The sequence below is a fragment of the Bipolaris zeicola genome (genome assembly GCF_000523435.1).
Source record: "Bipolaris zeicola 26-R-13 unplaced genomic scaffold scaffold_54, whole genome shotgun sequence".
Classification (NCBI taxonomy): domain Eukaryota; kingdom Fungi; phylum Ascomycota; class Dothideomycetes; order Pleosporales; family Pleosporaceae; genus Bipolaris; species Bipolaris zeicola.
In genome coordinates this window covers 532-19,028 of record NW_006912103.1, presented here as the reverse complement: position 1 = coordinate 19,028, position 18,497 = coordinate 532, and the positions used below count along the sequence as shown (strand labels likewise).

The window sequence follows — 18,497 nt, the reverse complement described above, 5'->3', positions numbered from 1 at the left end:
GTCCAAGACTTCCATACCCATACTGCTTGACAAGCTGGCTTGACTCGGCTTGCAAGCCAGCTTCCTTGTTGACAAGGCTGCGAAAAAGTATGGTTGGAGTTAACCTGGCGCATAGAAGCTTGTAGGTGGCCCTAAATAGCTTTCTCGCACACCTCCCAAATCAATAACGATTTTTTCCAATGCCATATTCTCATCCTGAAGCAAAATCTTTAAAGTGTGCGTACCAGCATCACCAAGATTTACCTGGTGTTTTTTTATCCAAACACAATCCATGACCGATTCCAACCATCCAGCTGGTAGCTCCCCCGCCTTCTTGGGCTGTTGTACCAGCCTGTGCATTCCAACTTCTTTACCGTCAAGCGAGAGGCCGTAAAGAGCTGGTGAAGTTGGGTTTACATCAAGCGTCAACGTAAAGTATAAGTATAAAGACGCCTGAGTAGTTGACGTGAATGTGTAGAAAGGGTACAGTAGCTCACAGCTCTGCAAGCCCGAATTAGGTTGCATGCGAAAGCTTACAGCCCCACTCGCTTCCCGGCCAAGGTATGGGTGCCTCCAACAACCGGTAGCGTCCTTGTTTGCGAAATGAGTAGCTGGAATGGAGATGAGTTGATCAGCCTCAACATGTCCAACGAACCGAGATGGTATGCTACGGTACTTCACTGGAACGTGAATATTTTCGTAATCCCCAAGATCGCTGTGTAGAACCAATAAGACCTCATCGTCAAAGTCCTTAGGTACAAGTCTCCAGTCCACCATCACCTGGATCAACTGATCTTGTCCTTCGGATGTGGGGTCCAGGATCCCACTAGCGTTCACCGGCATCCAACCTACCGGACTTTCAACCTTCCAGGTGAGTTTCTTCGGACTACGCAAGTACAACTCGAAAGTCCTGGACTGCGGGCCATAGGGGTTCATCACCGGCAGCGTAACACCAGATACGAGGTCTCTTCGCGAAGGATGCGTGCGGTCGCTCTCCTCATTGCACAACCCGGGTCGCACGCCCTCAGTACCCTGGACACCAACACCAATGTTTCCAACGATGGGGTTTGATTCTTGACTTGCTTGTACGAGACACAGCCCACTTATCATGTCCCGTGAAGGCGCATGCCAAGTCTCGCGGTATCCGAGGTGAGGCTGTCGCATGATATGATTCCACTTTCCATTGAGCATCGCGTGATACTCCTGAGACAGCTGGAAGTCGTCTTTGAAGAGGGAAATTGATTGGTTGAAGAAATGATTGGCTGAATTGCGACGTTGTTTTGCGTAGAGTGCGTTCTTTGCGCGATAGATTTGGAGTGCCATGTAGGTATGTGATGCTTTGATGGGGTGTAGAATGAGTTGGAAGAAAGAAGGCCTGGCAGCTGTATGTAATCCGGTATATAGAGCTTCGGTGTCATCGACAAGCGTCCTCCAGCTTGACAGGATATTGTCTGCCTCCGAATAGTTGATGAGCGAGAATGTCTCTGGTTCAACATGTTCGTGTTTTCGCAGCGCAACCAGTCTGTCGTACCTAAGTAAGAGTTTTGCAGTTTGCACCGCTAGCTCGCTGCCAAAAGTACGAGAAGTGAATGATTCGAAGAAAGCTGCAAGGTCGCCCAAAGTCATAGCGTGCATGTCCCACGCCAACGACATGACAAAGCTCAGTGGTGCTTCAAGAGGTTTTATGTCCCCGACGTTGAAAACCCAGATCTGGTCCGCACCATGGCGATGTGCTTGGTCGAGTTGATGCCAAACCTTGGCAAGAGAATTGCTGTTCAGCCATTTATAACTTCGCGGTTCTCCAACGTACTCGAGATGATAGTACACCCCTGCACCGCCTCTTCGCGTTCTCTCTGCTTCGGTTGGGAGCCTTCGAATCGTGCCGAAATTATCGTCGGCAAAGAGGAGTGTCACATCTTCTGGAATTTCGAGTCCATTCTCATAATACTCCTGCACTTCCTTATACAGAGCCATGACTTGAGGTATTGTGTCTTCTCTGCCATACACATCGCTGATGATGTTTCTTTGCGTCGATAAGACCTCTTTCAATACTTCTTGCGGGTTTTCAACTCCCATCTCTCGGTCGCCATCACCTCGCATGCCGATCGTGATCACGCTTTCATAATTAGATGCTCGTTGTGCTCCTTCAACAAAATACTTGGTGATCTTCTCCTTGTTCTTTATCCAATTCCAACTCTGCTCTGGTTCATTGTACGGCACATCGAACCACTCATTCATCGCACGCTGCATTGGCTCATGATGCGAGGTAGAAACTACGATTCCATACTTGTCGGCAAGGTCCTGGTTTAGGGGATCGTCCATGAAGAAAGAATTCCCTGGATGTGGGTAACCGAACCACATCGCCGGCCAGAGGAAGTTTGCTTTTAGTCGGAGCAGCAGTTCAAAAACGCGCTTGTAGAACTCAGAATTGTACTTTGGCCCATACTTCTCGTGTACCCATGCTGATAGGGCCGGCGCCTCATCGTTGATGAAAATACCGCGGTACTTGACTGACGGTGGTCCTTGCACAGTTCTGACGTCTAGTGCGTAGAGAACCGAGCTCTTCTCCACTGGTACATCTGCCCACCAATACCAACTAAAGTCCCTTAGCAATGGCTACGTATGTTGAGTAACTCATCCCACTTACGGCGAAACACCAATCTGCTCAGACAAGGAATAGATACCGAAAATAGTGCCTCGCTTGTCACTCCCGCAGATCACAAGAGCATTCGCGCATCCATCCCATGGCGTACGTACAAGTGCTGTACACCAAGTCTCCCATTTGTTTTCAACAATGGTGATCTCGATGCACCCACTCAAGGCTAAGCGCTGGATGTGTCTAGACCTCTGGGCGCTGCCAACGATGATAACGCATGGCGATAGGCTCTGCTCTGAGGTGATGGTAGGCGCTTCCTCACCAGTCACTCTCGCAATGTCTTGAGCGAGCGTTGTGGCTGCGATACGAATGCCCTCGAAGTCTTCATGGTCAATAATAATGGGTGCGTTGGCCAACGATATCGCGCCGGCCGCTGGTTTGTGTGCCACGAAACCAGCCTGGTGCATGGTGCCTTAATTCACTGCTAGATACTGGGAGATCGGAAGCGTCGTTAAAAAATACGGAGACCGCACAGAGTCTGGTGTACAACAGGCGGCTGTAAGATCATGAGAAACCCTTCGCATAAAAAAGAAAAGCCTCCAGTGTTGGTGATCAGGATGATAGTTTTAGTGTCGCAAGACTCTGCTTCCTAACGGGTTTCTCGCCTGCTCACGAGCACAGCTTTGAAAAAGTATAAAGTTCCGCTCCAATATAATACCCAAATCTGGCAACCCGTTGGAAAAAATAACCGGGGCTGCGAAATGGACCACAGCGCGCTCGAATCAGTACTACCGATTACCAAGAACTTTAAACATTCGTATTTTACGGGCCTAAAATCCACAACGTCAGGACGCCTGGTGGGAAAAACTCAAGGTTTGTTGGCGGTATCTAAGAGGATAAAATTAGGTTTTAGAATAAAACCTAGAATTAAAAAAACGCCATGTTATCGAGACGTGGTGCAGACCATTTCACATTCGCGGTTATTCCTTCAACCGGGTGGCTGGTTCGCGGTAAAACCGGCCGAGATGTCTCGGCGGCGATAGTTTCCCTGCTTCCCCACCCCAACTGCCACCCCTACCTCATCCCCCCGGATTTCATCCCCCGCAGTTCTAGCCTAGCGGCACGACCCCAAGACGGCAAGAAGCCCGGCTGGGCGTAATCATGTGGCCATGTTTCTCGATTGATTCATGGAAATTTGGTCTTGTCGTGGCTGAAGGGATAATGTACAAATGTCCCTAGTACTCCCACCCATTGCACATCTCAACCCTCCCCCTCCCAACTCTCTTCCTTACCAGCATTGACTGGTGAAGGTCGTTAGCTGGCGATCATCTGTCTCTTCCGACCATTTTACAATGGCTATGTCGCAGGTCTCTGCTCAGACGGCGGCCATGCCACGGCAAAGTTCAGCTGAGGACCGGGATCCATCAACGCAGCAGCAGCTTGTCGAGGCCGCTGTTGCCAGCTCTGAATCCGAGATTAAGCTGCCGCGTATGGAGCTCTTCAAGCGCTATCGACCTGCCGTCATTTACTCTGCGCTTTTATCTATGGCTCTTATCATGGAGGGCATGGATGTCGGTCTCATCAACAACTTTTTCGCCCATCCGGCCTACCGTCGAAGGTTCGGCAACGATCTCAATGTGAAGGGTGAACTGGTTGTTTCTACCCAATGGCAGACTATCATCGGTGCTGGTAACAACATTGGCTCCATTATCGGTCTCCTGATCAACGGTTGGCTCCAATCTCGCTACGGTTCTCGCAGGGTATACTTAGTGAGTCTCCGTGACAACACGATTTGGAAAAACGCTACTTACACGCTCGTCTAGGGTGCAATGGTGCTCATGGCAGGCACTATCTTCATTCTCTTTTTCGCGCAAAATGTCGAGATGCTTCTTGTCGGCAACATCATGTGTGGTATCCCGTGGGGTATCTTCCAGACCCTTACTACCGCCTACGCCGCCGAAATTAGCCCCACCGCGATGCGTGGCTACCTGACCGCGTGGGTCTCTATGTGCTGGGGTGCTGGCTCCTTCTTAGCCGCTGGAGTGCTCAAGGGCACTATCGACATTCAGGGCAACGCTGGCTGGCAGATCCCCTACGGTCTCCAGTGGATGTGGATCCCCCCTCTATTTCTCGTTGCCTGGTTCGCGCCCGAGTCTCCCTGGTATCTCATCCGCCGCGGCAAGATTGATGAGGCTGAGAAGAGCCTGCGCCGCTTAGCTCGCCCAGGGCACTACACTGAGCAGTCAATGCGCGAGACCTTAGCCCTCATGCAGCATACCAACGAAATGGAGAAGATAGATGCCCAGAATGCTAGTTATGCTGACTGCTTTCGCGGCGAGAACAGGCGACGCACGGCAATCGTCAGTATGGCCTGGATTATTCAGATCTTCAACGGCCAGTCCATAACCAACTTTGCCGCAACAATGCTCCGTGCCATCGGTATGAGCGCTTCCAATGCCTTCAGCTATACCATGGGTATTCAGTCAGTTAATATTTTCGCCACGGGTATCGCCATTGCTCTTATGGGTTCAGTCGGCCGTCGCACATTCTACCTTTACGGCTCAGCCTCTATCGGCTTCTTCATGCTTATCGTTGGTATCCTGGGCCTTGCCATCAAATCAGCCTCTGACGTTGCTATCCCTGTTGCCGTCTTTCTCATCTTTGTCCAAATTGCTTTCAAGATCTCTCTCGGCCCGACGACCTACGTTATTGCTGGCGAGATACCCTCGTCTCGAGTTCGTGCCCAGACTATCGTCATTGGGCGCTCCCTCTACGTCTGTGGCCAGGTTGTCGTACAGCAACTCAACCCCCGCATGCTCAATGATGACCCTACCGCATGGAACTGGGGTGCAAAAACTGGCATGTTTTATTTCGGCTTTTGCCTGCTCTGGGTAATCTGGATCTTCTTCTTCCTTCCTGAGACCAAGGATCGAAGCTTTGCAGAGATCGATTACCTTTTCACGAAGAAGACGCCTGCCCGCCTGTTCCGCAATGCGCCAGTCGACTGTAAGTTTTATTACCCCTTTCCTTACCAATATTGACTCTGACTAACTCATCTTCTCAGTATTTGAAATCAATCCAGAGTACAAATCTCAAGAAAAGTCCAGCGAGTTTGAAGGACGCGTCCAACATATCGATGTTGTTAGCGATGCGAAGCATGCTGCTTAATAGATTGAGATGTTTGTTACTAGAAACGATCTAAATATTAGAGACTCAACTTATAATGCGAAAGAAGAGAATCCATTTGTTTTAATTCCCTGCAAGTTATGAAAAGACGCAATCACTCCAGTAGGCCCAATTAGTGACACGCATGTTATCCAATTAGGTCTGATCATAGTTCTAGTACGTCAATTAGAAACTAACTAGATACCAACCATATGTGTAGAAGACGTTGTGAGAAGGGAGTTTTGGTGTGGTCTTGGCAAGAGTAGGCGACTCGCTCGTGAGGTACATTGGCCATTCTTGTTGCGACCAACAACAAAATGCCGAAAGCCTGTGCGAGTCTATTTTAGGCATCAAGGTTTTGCTAAATCTCTACATATATATCAATATCGTATTTAGTGTAACTTACAATCAAGCGCCAAGTAGAGTGGCTGCCCATGAGATACAATACCATCTCACGTGCCAGCGAGGTTGCGGCGCAGTGCCTGGGCTAGTATTCTATCCCAAATACAACGACTTTGAAGTTTTGAATCAAAACACATGATAGTCTATAGCTACTTTTTCTAGGTTGTAATAAGGTTCAGTGAAGCAAGTCTCCGTATGTAAGGTAATGGAGTAAGGTATACTAAGTAGGGTAAGTTTGCATTGCGTTGTTCGACCTGTACGTACGTATGGTCATCATTGGCTGGCACGGTGGTTGTGTCCAATGCCATGTAGGTTGACTCAGGTGCTGAGGCTCAGGTAATTACCTCAGCCTTCTCGCAAATATTATTTATTATGCCAGCAATTCTTCTGGTCTCCTTTTCTTTCTCGTCCTATATTACCTCCGTTAACTAATCGAACACGACTATCGTTGTGGAAACACGCAATGGCAGACCCTCTCAGCATTGCGGGTCCGTAGTTGGTATCACTACAGCCGGTGTACAAGCCTCCATGAAGCTGTACGCCCTCGCAGAAAAGGTTGCGACAGCTAGCCAAATGATCACAAGCATCGGGGACGATATCAGCAGCACATGCGCCATCCTCAACCAAGTGCGCGAATTGATCATACCTCAGCCCGATGCGCAAGGCGTTCTCACGTCGGTTTTCAACTCTGTCGCTCTGAAGGACATCTCAGATGCTCTTCAACGTTGCAGGTCAGTTTTCACGGAGATTGGGACCCTGCTGCGTTGTGCATTCGAACAAGTGGGAAAGCGCCCTGCGTTGCACTCAAAAATCGAGCTATCCATGCTTGAAAAGGCAAAATGGCCGTTCTTGCAACCCCAATTCGATGATCTTCGCAGCAATCTCTGAGATGCAAAAGGCAATCTTGTTCTTATGATAGCTGTAGCTACCCTTGCCCTTGCGCAGAGGGACGGTCGTCAGCGACTGATCCACGAAACGGAGAGACTGGAACTTGGGTCTACTATTGTACAGCTGGAACAAGCGCGTAGAATCAAACCACATGAATCTACGGTACACACAGTCTCCGAACAGCCTCGAGGCATGCCTTCCTCGTCTGGGGAGGATCCATTGGGATCTCAAAGTACGCATTTAATGGAGGCATCCCCGCCCAGCTCAAAACAGAACACCGACCCAGGCTTAGTTTCCAGCGTGAGAAAACATGGAGTCCATTCGATCAGTAGCGGTGTTGGTCTGGTACGGTCTTCTTTGAAACTTCCTAGTAACGGGCGATTGCGAGATCAAAATATTCTTAACAGGTCGAGCCCGGCTGCCGAAGTAGAGGCAGGTACCCTGCCCAAGTCACTCCCAGATGCGCGATCCATCACACGTCCTAGTTGGGATCTACTCCATGAGCAAAATCCTTCGGAGCAGAAATTTCTTCAAAAGTCTGTGGCCTCAACGCCAGTTTCCAGGTCGGCTGGAACCACCCAACTTTCTAAGAATCGGCCACAGGAGAAAACCGCGTCAAAGAATCTTACCCTCACATCTTCCACCTCAAGTAACAGCGAGAAAACAAACCACTATCAGGGATGGTCTACAGACTATTTGCAAGGGCTTGCGACTGGATACGGAGATTCTGTTACTTTGACTAAGATGAAGCTCCCAGAACAGTCCCTCCAGAAACTGGTCAAGACATACTATGAGGAGGGTAACGATCCACACATTGGGACGCTCGAGCTCACGAAAGAGCAACAGGCCATCATCAAACAAAGCTGGTTGGAGCACTCCCAGGCTGAGCTAGTATATGTACACGTGCAACGCAACATCAGCATCTCAATGCTTAGTATGCCAAATACGCTGGAGATGGTGAAGTGGATCATCAATATTCAAGAATCTCATCAATCGCCTATTGGGATTGCAATAGGAAGCATGCCGCACATTCCACGCCCTCCTACCTCTATCCGTCGTACGAGCGCCATGAAGACCCTATTCATGAAACTTGTAGGTGGAAGACAAAAGAGTGCTGGAATCTACTTATCACCACCGGACAATGGTGAAACTCGAGTATACCCAGAAATTCCTGGCGATTCTCTCCGCAAACCTTCACTTGAAGGTACCCACAAGCTTTATAGATTGAGTGAATCAACTCAAAACAGCATTCTTGTACCTAGCATCAATACTGTGCCTATAAGCGCAGAGGAAAACCACAGCGAATCTTCACTGAACCTAATTGTGCCTTATGAAATGATGGAATTACCAATTTCTGCATACAAGGGAAGGATAATTCCTCCTAACCTACCACATCCTGAAGAGAATGGCGAAGACATCGTGAAGGAGCTTCTAGTCCTATGGATAGTCTCATAAGCTATCTCTTCTTCTCCTACTCTTACATAATCTCCATGCTTCCTTATGCTCTTGTATTTTCCATAGGAGTTCTTCCCTTCATATGCCGAGCGGTTGTAGTATGAGACGGTAGATATTGTAGTTACGCTATGTTTGCTTCGTTTCCAATCTCTTGGCCGTCCACAGACCCAATAAGTCAAGCGGCTCGTGTCAATTTTTCAATCTTCGGCTTCGCATTTTCATACCATAAATGGCTAGCTTTTGATTTTGTACATTGTTCAAAAAGCTTTGTGCGAGAAATTTGACGTACAAGGTGAAAGACTGAAGAAGCAACAGTAACCAAATCGTCACCGCTCTAAAACCAAGCAGTGCCAATTTATACATTTTTCTGATATAATTGCGGAGAGATGAGTGAATATATAGGCCTGACCAAAGCCTAGTCTGTACCTCACAATGCGTACTGTAGAGAGAAGTGTATTACTATGATCAAGATACCGAAACAGCCTCATCACTCTCCACAGCTTTAGTATGAAAGTAACAACAAGCTCAAGTCCAAGAACCACAATCAATCAGCATTTACACACAAGGAGATGTACTGAAGTTGCTAAATTATCAAAAGTCCTATCGACATTGTTGAATAATGAATGAGTGAAGACTGACCACAAGCTCAAAGATTTACGCCCAGCACCGAGAAAGATTCGCCACCACCTGAGCGCAGAGGTCCCTCTGCTCTCTCAACATGTTCGGATCATCAGAACAATCGACACTCAGACATTTGAGAACGGCCGGCATGTAAATTTCGCCGCAACGGTACCTTAGCCGAGGTACCCTGTCCAAGATGATACATTTCCGTGCTTTAAAAGGATTTATACTCTGGACTTTGTCTTCATCCATCGTTTGCCTCAATCAAATCTCCAATAACAACATACCCAGCGAGTATACGCCAAAACCATGTCTATATCTTCCCCGCGGATCCTTGCGCTTTGCTGGGTGATGGTATAAATCTAGTGTTATGTCCTGGCCCGCCATAGTTCTGGAGTGTGTATCTGCGCGTGCGGTCTTTGTTCCTTGGAAACCAATAGAGGAACGTCTTCTAGAAGGGTTCTTGTCGTAATATCGTTCGATAGAAAGTTTCCCGTTTTTTTCATTTTCCTCCAGTGGGTCTGGAAAGACCTGTGAGTGTAGAGAGGCCGATGAGTGTAGAGAGCCCGGTGGTAGTGGAGAAACCTCTTCGCCGCGTTGTGGTCTCTCATCTTGTGGATCTAGATCTGGATTTTCCGGCCCTGAAAAGCCATACCCTGATGTAGTGTCGCCAGGCAATTCAGTCTTCTTCTCGTTCAGGAAACCCTTTCCTCTGCCTCGTTATAATCATCGGTGTGTAATGTAGGCTTCTCCCCATGAACGAGTTGAGCCATGTTTCTGGCCCAGGCTCTGAAAAAGGCACTCCAGGCGACTTGCCTCAACAGGGCTTTCTCGGTCGCTCGCAGAAGGCGCACAAGAGAATCCGGCCCGTGGAGGATACCCACGTTCGTCAGGTGGATATCAGCATCCCCTCCACTCCTGGCCCAATTTTCAACGTCCTCTCTGCTAGAGAGCTGATCGAGCCGCACGATACGCCGCCGCGCCGTGTATGATAACCCAAAGTTAGTGTCTGCTGGTGTCTGTGAAGGCTGAGACTCCACTTGTCGTAGGTCTATGTAGAGTATGATGTAGCAAACCGCAACCCCAACACTGAACATGTCATAGCTTGCAAGATGCCGCGAGGTCTGGACCAACCTGTAGATGCATGCGGCGTGCCACAGACACTTCCTGGACTGCGCTTCATTGCGCTCTAAAAATTCCCTAAATTTCTTCTTGAAACCCGCCATCTGGGTTGTGTCAGTTCGCCAGCCAGTACCCGCAAACAAGGTCCGCAAGGAGATGGATCGGAGGATAGCCAGAACATGAGGGAGAGATTCATGGCAGCGCCCTGGCCCCCACTTCAAAAACGCGACATGGTCGATAGATTCATCCAGCAGTAAATTTTCAACACTAAAATCCTCGTTTTCGATGAAAGCATGTGGGACGGGAGCCTTGGGGATTCTTGGGCTCATGGCTCTAAGATGGGAGCCAAATGAGTTCATTACAAGTCTTGATGTGAGGCGTTGCCTTTTGATATTCTTCTCGTCGATGTACAGTGCTAGTAAGCTCATCCTCGACAAGAAGGGATCGTAATCTGCCTCAGGTGGTGGGACTTCATGGGATGCCCTTGAGTGTAATCGGACAGCTACACAAATTAGTCATGGCATGAGTCGTCCGAGTCCTGACACACCTTGAAAGCGTACTTGCTTCGACTTCCAGTCTTGGATGTCTGCGCAATACCACATGCGACTAGGACAGGGCATTTGCAGTGATATATCAAATAGACTGAAGTCAGTGGAAATGTCAGTGAAGAGAAAATGAATGCATTCGAGCACTGTGCCACGTTAGTAATGCTATATGCGCGCAAAGTAAAGTACCAGACTGACTATAGGTGCAGTAGATGAGGCGAGTGTCTTCTTCCGATGCAAGCCAGCCTGCCCACTCCTCACTGAGAGTAAGGGCGCTCTCCTGGGCTGTTTTCTCAGCGTCTCTTCGAAACACCATGTGATAGCACATGGAAATGAGCATGTGCCTTTGGTGGTGGAACAGAATCATATCCTTGTGCAAACCGCAGGATGAGAGGTGGATGTGGCGTAGGAAAGTGCTTTGTATGAGGGGCTTGCTTGGCCGTTCGATCTGAATCATGACCTGTAGAGGCTAGTCAGCAAATATTTATAAGAAGGGTAGGAGCGAGATGGCGAGGTACTTCATTGTCAACTGCCCTGCCGAGTAAGTCGCACAATATCGACGTGTAATCTTGTATACCGTCAAGTTCAGAGTAATAGCTTCCGATAGCCGCCGTCGCTAGGAGCAAGATCCAAGGTAGTCCTTCAGCTTCTAGGCGTGAAACATGCAAGAAGGGGAATTGAGGGTCGAAATATTCGAAGTAGAGATCGACAAAGGCTTGAACAAGGCGAATGGGAACGAAACTCGATGTACTGTCCTGGCATTGCGTTGCATAGAAGTTTTGTAAGTCTCCATATGCACGAAGGGGGACATTTTGGACGTGGCCAAATGCCTCCGCCTCGGCGGTCTGCATGTGATTGTGGTGCGTTTGTGGGAACCGCCGACATGGAGGCTTGCAGTGCAAACCAGAGCTGTTCATAGTTGAATACGTTAGATTTGTATCAGACGAATGGTCTGGCAAAGGATTGTTCAAACACTCGGTTGATAGAGTGGAAGTTCCTTGGCTTTGCACATAATAATCTGGGGGGTGGTTATGCGTCTCGACACCGCACTGCTGGTTGTGGTTTCCCATGTCATATGGAGTGTCAAGGACATCTCTCAGTCCCTCGGGTACCAGCCAGAATGGAAAGTAAGCTGTCATAGGATCCCAACCGGCTGCAAATTCGTTCATCACTGTGTCTCCATGGAGAGACAAAGAGGGATTCCATTGGTTGGATGTATGGAGAGCAGTGTCATTACCTAGCGATGAAGGTGTAAAAGTAGTGGGCGCAGGAATTGAGTGCATAGCCACAGTAGGAGAAAATGAAAAGCGGCCTTGGCTGTTACTGGTAGGGCTGCTGGTAGGGTCGTTGGTATTGTGATACAAAGCGGACTGCTCAGCGGCCTCCAGTGGTTGCCTATGCGTGACGTGAAGCCCGATTGATTGACTATTGACATTGTTAGGATGTGGATCAGGTGGAATCGAGCTGCTCATCACAGCATCAATGCGAGCAGCGGGTGTTTCGCTCCTTCGAGAGGAGGAATATGTGACATTTGCGGCCCTTCCTGGGCTATATGTGCACTTGGTTCCGGCTTGCTGGCAGCGTGCACATGGCAAGCCGCCCCGACAACGCTGCTTGAGTCGGGCACAGGAAAGACAAGCTTGGACACAGCGGCGCGGCATGCTGTGTATCTGATCTTCATTGTGGTGAATGCTACTGTGGCGCATGAGGGTGTCCCTACGACGAAGGTCCTGATTAGCGACATTCTGCGTCTACCCGGTCCTTCAATACTACACACGACGCACCTCCGAGCGAAGGACTTGGAGCAAACCTCGCATTGAAATGGCTTGACACCAGAATGCCTTCGCAGGTGACGGTCCCAGTGCTCTTTACGCAGGAACGTATCTCCGCAATGCTCACATGTGAGGTTTGCCGAGTCAGACGCCATTCTCAGCCGGTTCGACTTTGGGTGAGGAGGGAATGCGATGATTGGGACTGCACCGGCATCGATCCCGCACAAGCCGTCGCTGGAGCACGTGCCGGGACTTCCAAGTTGTCAGCTTTTCCAGTCCTAGGCATCTAGTGAATGGAAGGTATCGGTCGAGTTCGGGAGAGCGAGACAGGTGTGGACCCACCCCCACCGGGCCCTGTCGGCCCAAACGGGCCATCTGAGCCGTGCTCCACCACTTGAGGGCTATTAGCCCCTCGAGGCCACAACTCGTAACAAAATATCGGTCGAGTCTCCTCCACCGGGATCAGTAGGGAAAACACGTATGCACGAGCGTCTCAAAGCATTCCAATAACCCTCTAGTATGGCCCAATCGCATAAGGGCTTTGTTCACGAGCACTTCATCTCAGTACGTACGCGATGCTGTTGGACCTATTGCTATTCACTTGCTTCTGAACTTTACCGGCATCATCCAACTTGACTGTCCCGAATGTGTCCCGTATTCCCACAGCCGCAATGGGGCACGTAGGGAATTCTACTGACCATACAACCCTTGAATGGTTCGGTGAGTTCACCCTTATCTATCTATGCTCATGGATACTAACAATGTCCAGGCGCCACGACGTTTTGGCTTCGTACCAGGGACGTCACCATCTTCTTGGACACCTGGCTGGACAAGCCGTCCGTCCTGCCTAAGTACCTTGCAGTGGATGACGTAACAGAGGCAGACTACATCTTCATCTCCCATGCTCACTTTGACCAGTAAGTCGATGACCTCATGATCCACGAGACACAGCATGCTGACTACCTGGGAAGTCTGCCTGGAGCCGACCGCATCGCCATCAGAACCGGCGCTATTGTAATCGCCAACGGTAAAGCTATCCACTATCTTCGCAAAGCGGGTGTCCTAGAGGAGTAGCTCATTCCTGTGTCAGGCGGCGAGCGGATACCGCTTTTCACGCGCGCAGTTCGCTAGCAAGCACAACAGGATCCATCGCTACAGGCCAAAGGGCCCCCCGGCGCACCCATCTTCCCAGTGCATACGCTTGCTGCCCTTTCGATGCATGTATGGCCATCTCTGCATTGTCTGATGCCTGAAGACCACTTCCAGGTCATCGATACAGCAACGGTATACACTGGTTCAGCAACCCCATACACATGTTCCCTAGACATCACGTTTGGGATGAAGCATGGCCTATTGCGTCTTGGTGATCTTGTCCCACTCGTGAAGCTTCGCGATGGCCAATGCTCGTTCATAGAGTACATCGGTGACCGGGAACGTGATGTATTCTCACATTGTGATGGTGGTCAGTTAATGTTCAACTTCGTCATCGGAAAGAAGGCCGTTCTCTGAGTGCTCACCTTGGCGCTTACGATGGTGTTATGAGGGACATGCAGCCCAAGCCAGATGTCGCCATCTTGGCCATTGCTGGACGAGCCAACTTGAACGGACGACCATTTAATGGCTGATCGGCCCAGTTTGCTGTCAAGGAGGTTGGGTGGCTTGGAAATCCGCGGACGGTAATCTGGGCTCTTCATGATGATAGGCGTGTGATTGCCACTTGAGATATACCACCATTACGGAAACGACGTACTAACATGCCTGGATTAGCTGTATCCCCCCTTACCGAATTGAAACAGCAGCAGCTACTGTTGCAGTAGAGGAGTGTACTAAATTGAAGGTTTTAGATCTGAAGCATGCTGAGATGGCCGTGTTGGATTTGTAGGGTTTGGTGACAGTACAAGACTCCACCTGGAACTGTGGACACCGGAGATGAACACATGCATTCTGTATTACTCTCGAACCAGCCGAAAACTGACAGCTGAAATAAACGATTGAGGTACATACTTGTGTAGTACGCAGCACTTGCCCGATCGCCATTTCTCTATTCCGCTGTCTGCACTGAGTAATTTCATCCAATATCACTCTTCGGAAACACGAACCAACCGTGATATACCGGCTGCTCTTCCTCTTTCTGCAAGCACCTAAACAAAATCAAAGTATGGAAGGCTATGCGCGTGTTGTATGTCCCACACGGCTCCGCCGAAAAGGCCTGTCTGCTCTTCAATCTATGGACGTTCCTAGGCATCTACCCAAAACAGGAAAATTTCGCGAAGTTCGTATAACTATATACAAACATGAAATACCTCACATCTAGAATCATCCCAATTTGAAACTGTTCCAACCTGTCTTGAGCCTCTTCATTGCCCGTCAACATGTCTGCAACTGATGAAGTGACTGAATTCGAGCCAAAGCCAAACGAGCTTCGAGAAAAAGAAACGCCGACAACGAATACGCAGGAGACGAACAATGACACTGATGTCTTCCCCGAAGGTGGGCGAGAAGCTTGGCTTGTAGTCGTGGGTGCATGGTGTGCGCTGTTCTGCACCTTCGGCCTTGTGAGCTGTGGTGGAACATTTGTCGAGTACTATAAGAATGAGCCTCTGGCATCGTACAGCACTGGAACTATCAGTTGGATCACCAGCTCGCAGGTATTTATTCAGGTCGGTAGCATGGCTGTGGTACGTTTCTCCTTCCCTTCCATAGCTTTGCCTTCTCAGAGCCACCTACTCACGTACAATCACCACCAGTGGGGCCGCTTGTACGACTCGTACGGTCCGCGTTGGATGCTCCTCCTGAGCACTCCCGTGTACTGCTTCGGTCTCATGATGACCTCGCTATCGACCGAGTACTACCAGATCCTCCTCTCGCAGTCGGTCCTCAGCTCACTCGGGTCGGGTGCCCTCTTTAACGCCGGCATGACATCCACGACGTCGTGGTTCCTCCGTAGACGCGGCACTGTGTTCGGCATCGTCAACTCGGGCTCGTCACTCGGCGGCGTTGTCCTCCCCATCATGATTACACACCTATTTCGCTCCATTGGATTCGCCTGGACCCTTCGTGTTCTCGGTTTCTTCTTCCTGGCCCTGGGCACCATTACCTGTGTCACCGTCAAGACACGGCTGACGCCTACGCCGCGTCCCATCTCTCTCTCCGATTATGTCCGGCCGTTTCAAGAACGAACTGCTGTATTGACCATGCTCGGTGGATTTTTATACTTTTGGGGCATGTTTTTGCCTCTAAATTACATCATCGTCCAGGCACAGACGAACGGTATCTCACCATCCGTCACTCCTTACCTCCTCTCCATAATCAATGGGGTGAGCCTCATTGGTCGCCTATTTTGGGGTATTATGTGCGACCGGTTCGGGCGCTTCAACTGTATAGTCATCATCAACTGCTTTACGGGTATTGCAACATTAGCCCTATGGACTCCGGGAAGTAAGAACACAGCAGCCATCATTATGTACGCAGTTGCTTTTGGTTTTGGATCAGGGGGCTATGTCACACTGTTCCCGGCCTGCATGGCACAGATATCACCACAGGAGGAGATAGGCACGCGGATGGGTCTGGCTCAGCTCACCAATGCATTTGGTGCTTTAACAGGGTCTCCGCTTGGGGGTGCGTTGATCTCAGGTCACGGTGACACAACCAACTTTCTTGGCCTACAAGCGTTTTGTGGTGTTGCTATGATAGCATCCGTCGTCGCCCTGGGATTGGCGCGTTATACCCAGGCTGGCCTGAAGTTGGTGAAGGTATAAGCTTGGGGCCAGTAGCTACACAGTGCTACTGCTGAACAAGACATGGGGCCCTGCTCAAATGAACAGAATCTGAGCCCTGAGAACACATGGTGGGTAGATACGGAACTCTTTCGTGATATCTCTTTCATAGCAACCCAACTTTTAAGCAAATAACTCCGCTATGCACAGTACATAAGACAGGTTGAAGCATATTTTATGAGATAGATATGAACCTATGCATGAATGCAAGTATTTGAAGCGCCTGATAACGATCGGGTCGGGGTGTGTATGAAAAATTCCAAACATAACCTGCTGCTAAAGGTGTACCAATATGTGCAAAGTTTATAGTTTCTAACATACACTGTCACCGTCAAACAGAACATTATTACATAGAAGAAACATCAAAGCCACATCTACTGAAGAATGCTCAGTTACTTTCCCTTTGCCCATAAATCTTCTGATACTCCAAAGTTGTGTGTCGTCGCTACTGAAAAAACGAGGCTAAGGAAGTTCAGGAGCGTCATCATGAGGCTCCCAACCCAACCTTCGAGCGACCTGCACGACTGCACCTACTACTCCCAGCAGTAGGCAAACACCGAGAGCAACAATTTTACCTTTAGTGGTGTCGAGGTCTGGCAACTGCATACGTCATTCAGTCAGTATGGCCGCAAAAAAAAGGCATCGAATGAAACAGGTAACGTACAGTTTGCTGAGCGCTCGTCTTGACCCAAGCCATAGCTCGGGGAATCATGGCATTCTCATATATGGCCAACTGAGTTTGCGCTCCCTCGTTTGTGACTTGACCGCGTGCCATTTTCTGCCGTGCCAGTTCTAGTAGAGGCTCCAGAATGTCGGCTGTATCACGTAAGGCATTGTTGGCACCCATGCCTCGTGTCGGGAGCATTGGGTGGAATGAATCACCCATGAGCCAAACCCGCGGATGGGCTATTTCTGGGTCGGATGCATGCACCTTGTCTGTCCGTGTCCGCCGCCGCCAATCCACGGGTGTGTCCTTTGCTTGCCGTAGGGGAACGGCTTGAAGCGCATCGGGCGCCATGGCGTCAATAAGCTTCATGAGTTCTGGGTGCCACTTGGCTTCTACCATCTGTTGTCGCATGTAACCTTTGGGGTCGGCTAGCTTGACAACCTCGCGCGGAGAAAGGCCCCCATCCCAACTGAAGGCCACCATGAGCGATGCCTGTGCCTCGTCGTATTCGCTTGGTTCATTTCCACTTAGATCTAACTGATTCGAAGACTTCTGCTGGCGCAATTTCATGCTGTCGGGAAGGTAGAGGGCAGCAAATAGTTTGCATCTTTGGCCCGCGGTATATATCGTGCCTTTTTCCACCAATCCACGTGGCAGATCGCGGAGGACAGTCCGTGAGACGTGACACTTCCCTAGAACGCCACCGGTATCCGTCTTCGGGGGATCGACTATGTTGTTGCAGCCGAGCTGTTTGTTGATACGACTTCCGCTGCCTTCGGCCGAGATCAGGATGTCACAATCCGCATTCGAACCATCGGAGAAATGAGCTCTGATCTTCTCGTGCGACACATCTTCAAGCTTGATGACTTCGTACTTCACAAAGGTCTTGCCGTAGTGTATGATGTTCTGCTTCAAGAGCGGTGCCTGCAATAGATTGCGCAGGCGAGCCCGTCCAATCGGTGCCGACTTCTGGTACACTGGGAACTTGCTAAGATCTAACACAAGCTTCATGTTGGTGTCGAAAATGGCTGGTGCAGAAGATACAACACCTCCGGATCGACCGAAGCAATGAAGTAGATCCGTGTATTGGGGTTCTGACAGGCATGCTCGAAGTCCAATAAGCGCATATGAGCCTAGGCGAATCTGGTAGCCATCCCGGCCAGAATCTCGCTCGTCTCTCTCATAGATAGCGACATTCACATAATCTTTTGCCTCGTTAAGAATACCATTGGCCAGACAGCTTCCAGCAAGCCCTCCCCCGATTATGATGACATCCAGAGCAGCCATCGATGCTGTGAGTTGTGAAGCGTGATAAAGGAAAGTTGGGGATGAGACTGATGTTCTCAGCTTCTTAGTTCGTCGTGCGGCATGTTCTCATTACTTGATACGAAGCTTTTATGGTCAAAGCCGATTGCATGGTCATCTGTGTCCCACCGGGTAGCATATAGGTTCAGGTACGGATCTATAAGCCGGTGGCTCGAAGTAGCTTAGCCCTCCGCCGGCTCCACC

The 18,497-nt window shown here is 49.7% G+C and overlaps 9 protein-coding genes across 9 annotated transcripts; 4 read left to right on the top strand and 5 right to left on the bottom strand.

The window, feature by feature from the left end:
* Window positions 1-99: 99 nt before the first annotated feature.
* COCCADRAFT_93490 (glycoside hydrolase family 115 protein) lies at window positions 100-3,042 on the bottom strand (the record flags this gene model as incomplete). The annotated part of the gene is made up of 3 exons (XM_007713053.1): window positions 100-1,788; window positions 1,894-2,575; window positions 2,627-3,042. The coding sequence occupies 3 exons, from the start codon at window positions 3,040-3,042 to the stop codon at window positions 100-102; spliced, it is 2,787 nt and encodes a 928-aa protein (XP_007711243.1).
* An 885-nt stretch (window positions 3,043-3,927) lies between these two features.
* Window positions 3,928-5,743, top strand: COCCADRAFT_35887 (uncharacterized protein; the record flags this gene model as incomplete). The annotated part of the gene is made up of 3 exons (XM_007713052.1): window positions 3,928-4,344; window positions 4,399-5,581; window positions 5,640-5,743. The coding sequence occupies 3 exons, from the start codon at window positions 3,928-3,930 to the stop codon at window positions 5,741-5,743; spliced, it is 1,704 nt and encodes a 567-aa protein (XP_007711242.1).
* Window positions 5,744-7,054: 1,311 nt separating this feature from the next.
* COCCADRAFT_35886 (uncharacterized protein) lies at window positions 7,055-8,485 on the top strand (the record flags this gene model as incomplete). Its single annotated transcript, XM_007713051.1, has 1 exon — window positions 7,055-8,485. One exon carries the CDS (start codon window positions 7,055-7,057, stop codon window positions 8,483-8,485), a length of 1,431 nt encoding a protein of 476 aa, XP_007711241.1.
* Window positions 8,486-9,801: 1,316 nt separating this feature from the next.
* Window positions 9,802-10,332, bottom strand: COCCADRAFT_93436 (uncharacterized protein; the record flags this gene model as incomplete). The annotated part of the gene is made up of 1 exon (XM_007713050.1): window positions 9,802-10,332. One exon carries the CDS (start codon window positions 10,330-10,332, stop codon window positions 9,802-9,804), a length of 531 nt encoding a protein of 176 aa, XP_007711240.1.
* A 72-nt stretch (window positions 10,333-10,404) lies between these two features.
* On the bottom strand, window positions 10,405-10,557 carry COCCADRAFT_93434 (uncharacterized protein; the record flags this gene model as incomplete). Its single annotated transcript, XM_007713049.1, has 1 exon — window positions 10,405-10,557. A coding segment is annotated over one exon (153 nt), but the record flags the coding sequence as incomplete, so codon positions are not given.
* An 858-nt stretch (window positions 10,558-11,415) lies between these two features.
* Window positions 11,416-12,700, bottom strand: COCCADRAFT_35884 (uncharacterized protein; the record flags this gene model as incomplete). Its single annotated transcript, XM_007713048.1, has 3 exons — window positions 11,416-11,419; window positions 11,749-12,489; window positions 12,558-12,700. The coding sequence occupies 3 exons, from the start codon at window positions 12,698-12,700 to the stop codon at window positions 11,416-11,418; spliced, it is 888 nt and encodes a 295-aa protein (XP_007711238.1).
* Window positions 12,701-13,216: 516 nt separating this feature from the next.
* On the top strand, window positions 13,217-14,170 carry COCCADRAFT_35883 (uncharacterized protein; the record flags this gene model as incomplete). The annotated part of the gene is made up of 5 exons (XM_007713047.1): window positions 13,217-13,265; window positions 13,315-13,406; window positions 13,497-13,604; window positions 13,677-14,007; window positions 14,043-14,170. 5 exons carry the CDS (start codon window positions 13,217-13,219, stop codon window positions 14,168-14,170), a joined length of 708 nt encoding a protein of 235 aa, XP_007711237.1.
* Window positions 14,171-14,917: 747 nt separating this feature from the next.
* On the top strand, window positions 14,918-16,303 carry COCCADRAFT_35882 (uncharacterized protein; the record flags this gene model as incomplete). Its single annotated transcript, XM_007713046.1, has 2 exons — window positions 14,918-15,223; window positions 15,293-16,303. 2 exons carry the CDS (start codon window positions 14,918-14,920, stop codon window positions 16,301-16,303), a joined length of 1,317 nt encoding a protein of 438 aa, XP_007711236.1.
* A 480-nt stretch (window positions 16,304-16,783) lies between these two features.
* Window positions 16,784-18,275, bottom strand: COCCADRAFT_35881 (uncharacterized protein; the record flags this gene model as incomplete). Its single annotated transcript, XM_007713045.1, has 2 exons — window positions 16,784-16,921; window positions 16,986-18,275. The coding sequence occupies 2 exons, from the start codon at window positions 18,273-18,275 to the stop codon at window positions 16,784-16,786; spliced, it is 1,428 nt and encodes a 475-aa protein (XP_007711235.1).
* Window positions 18,276-18,497: the final 222 nt, after the last annotated feature.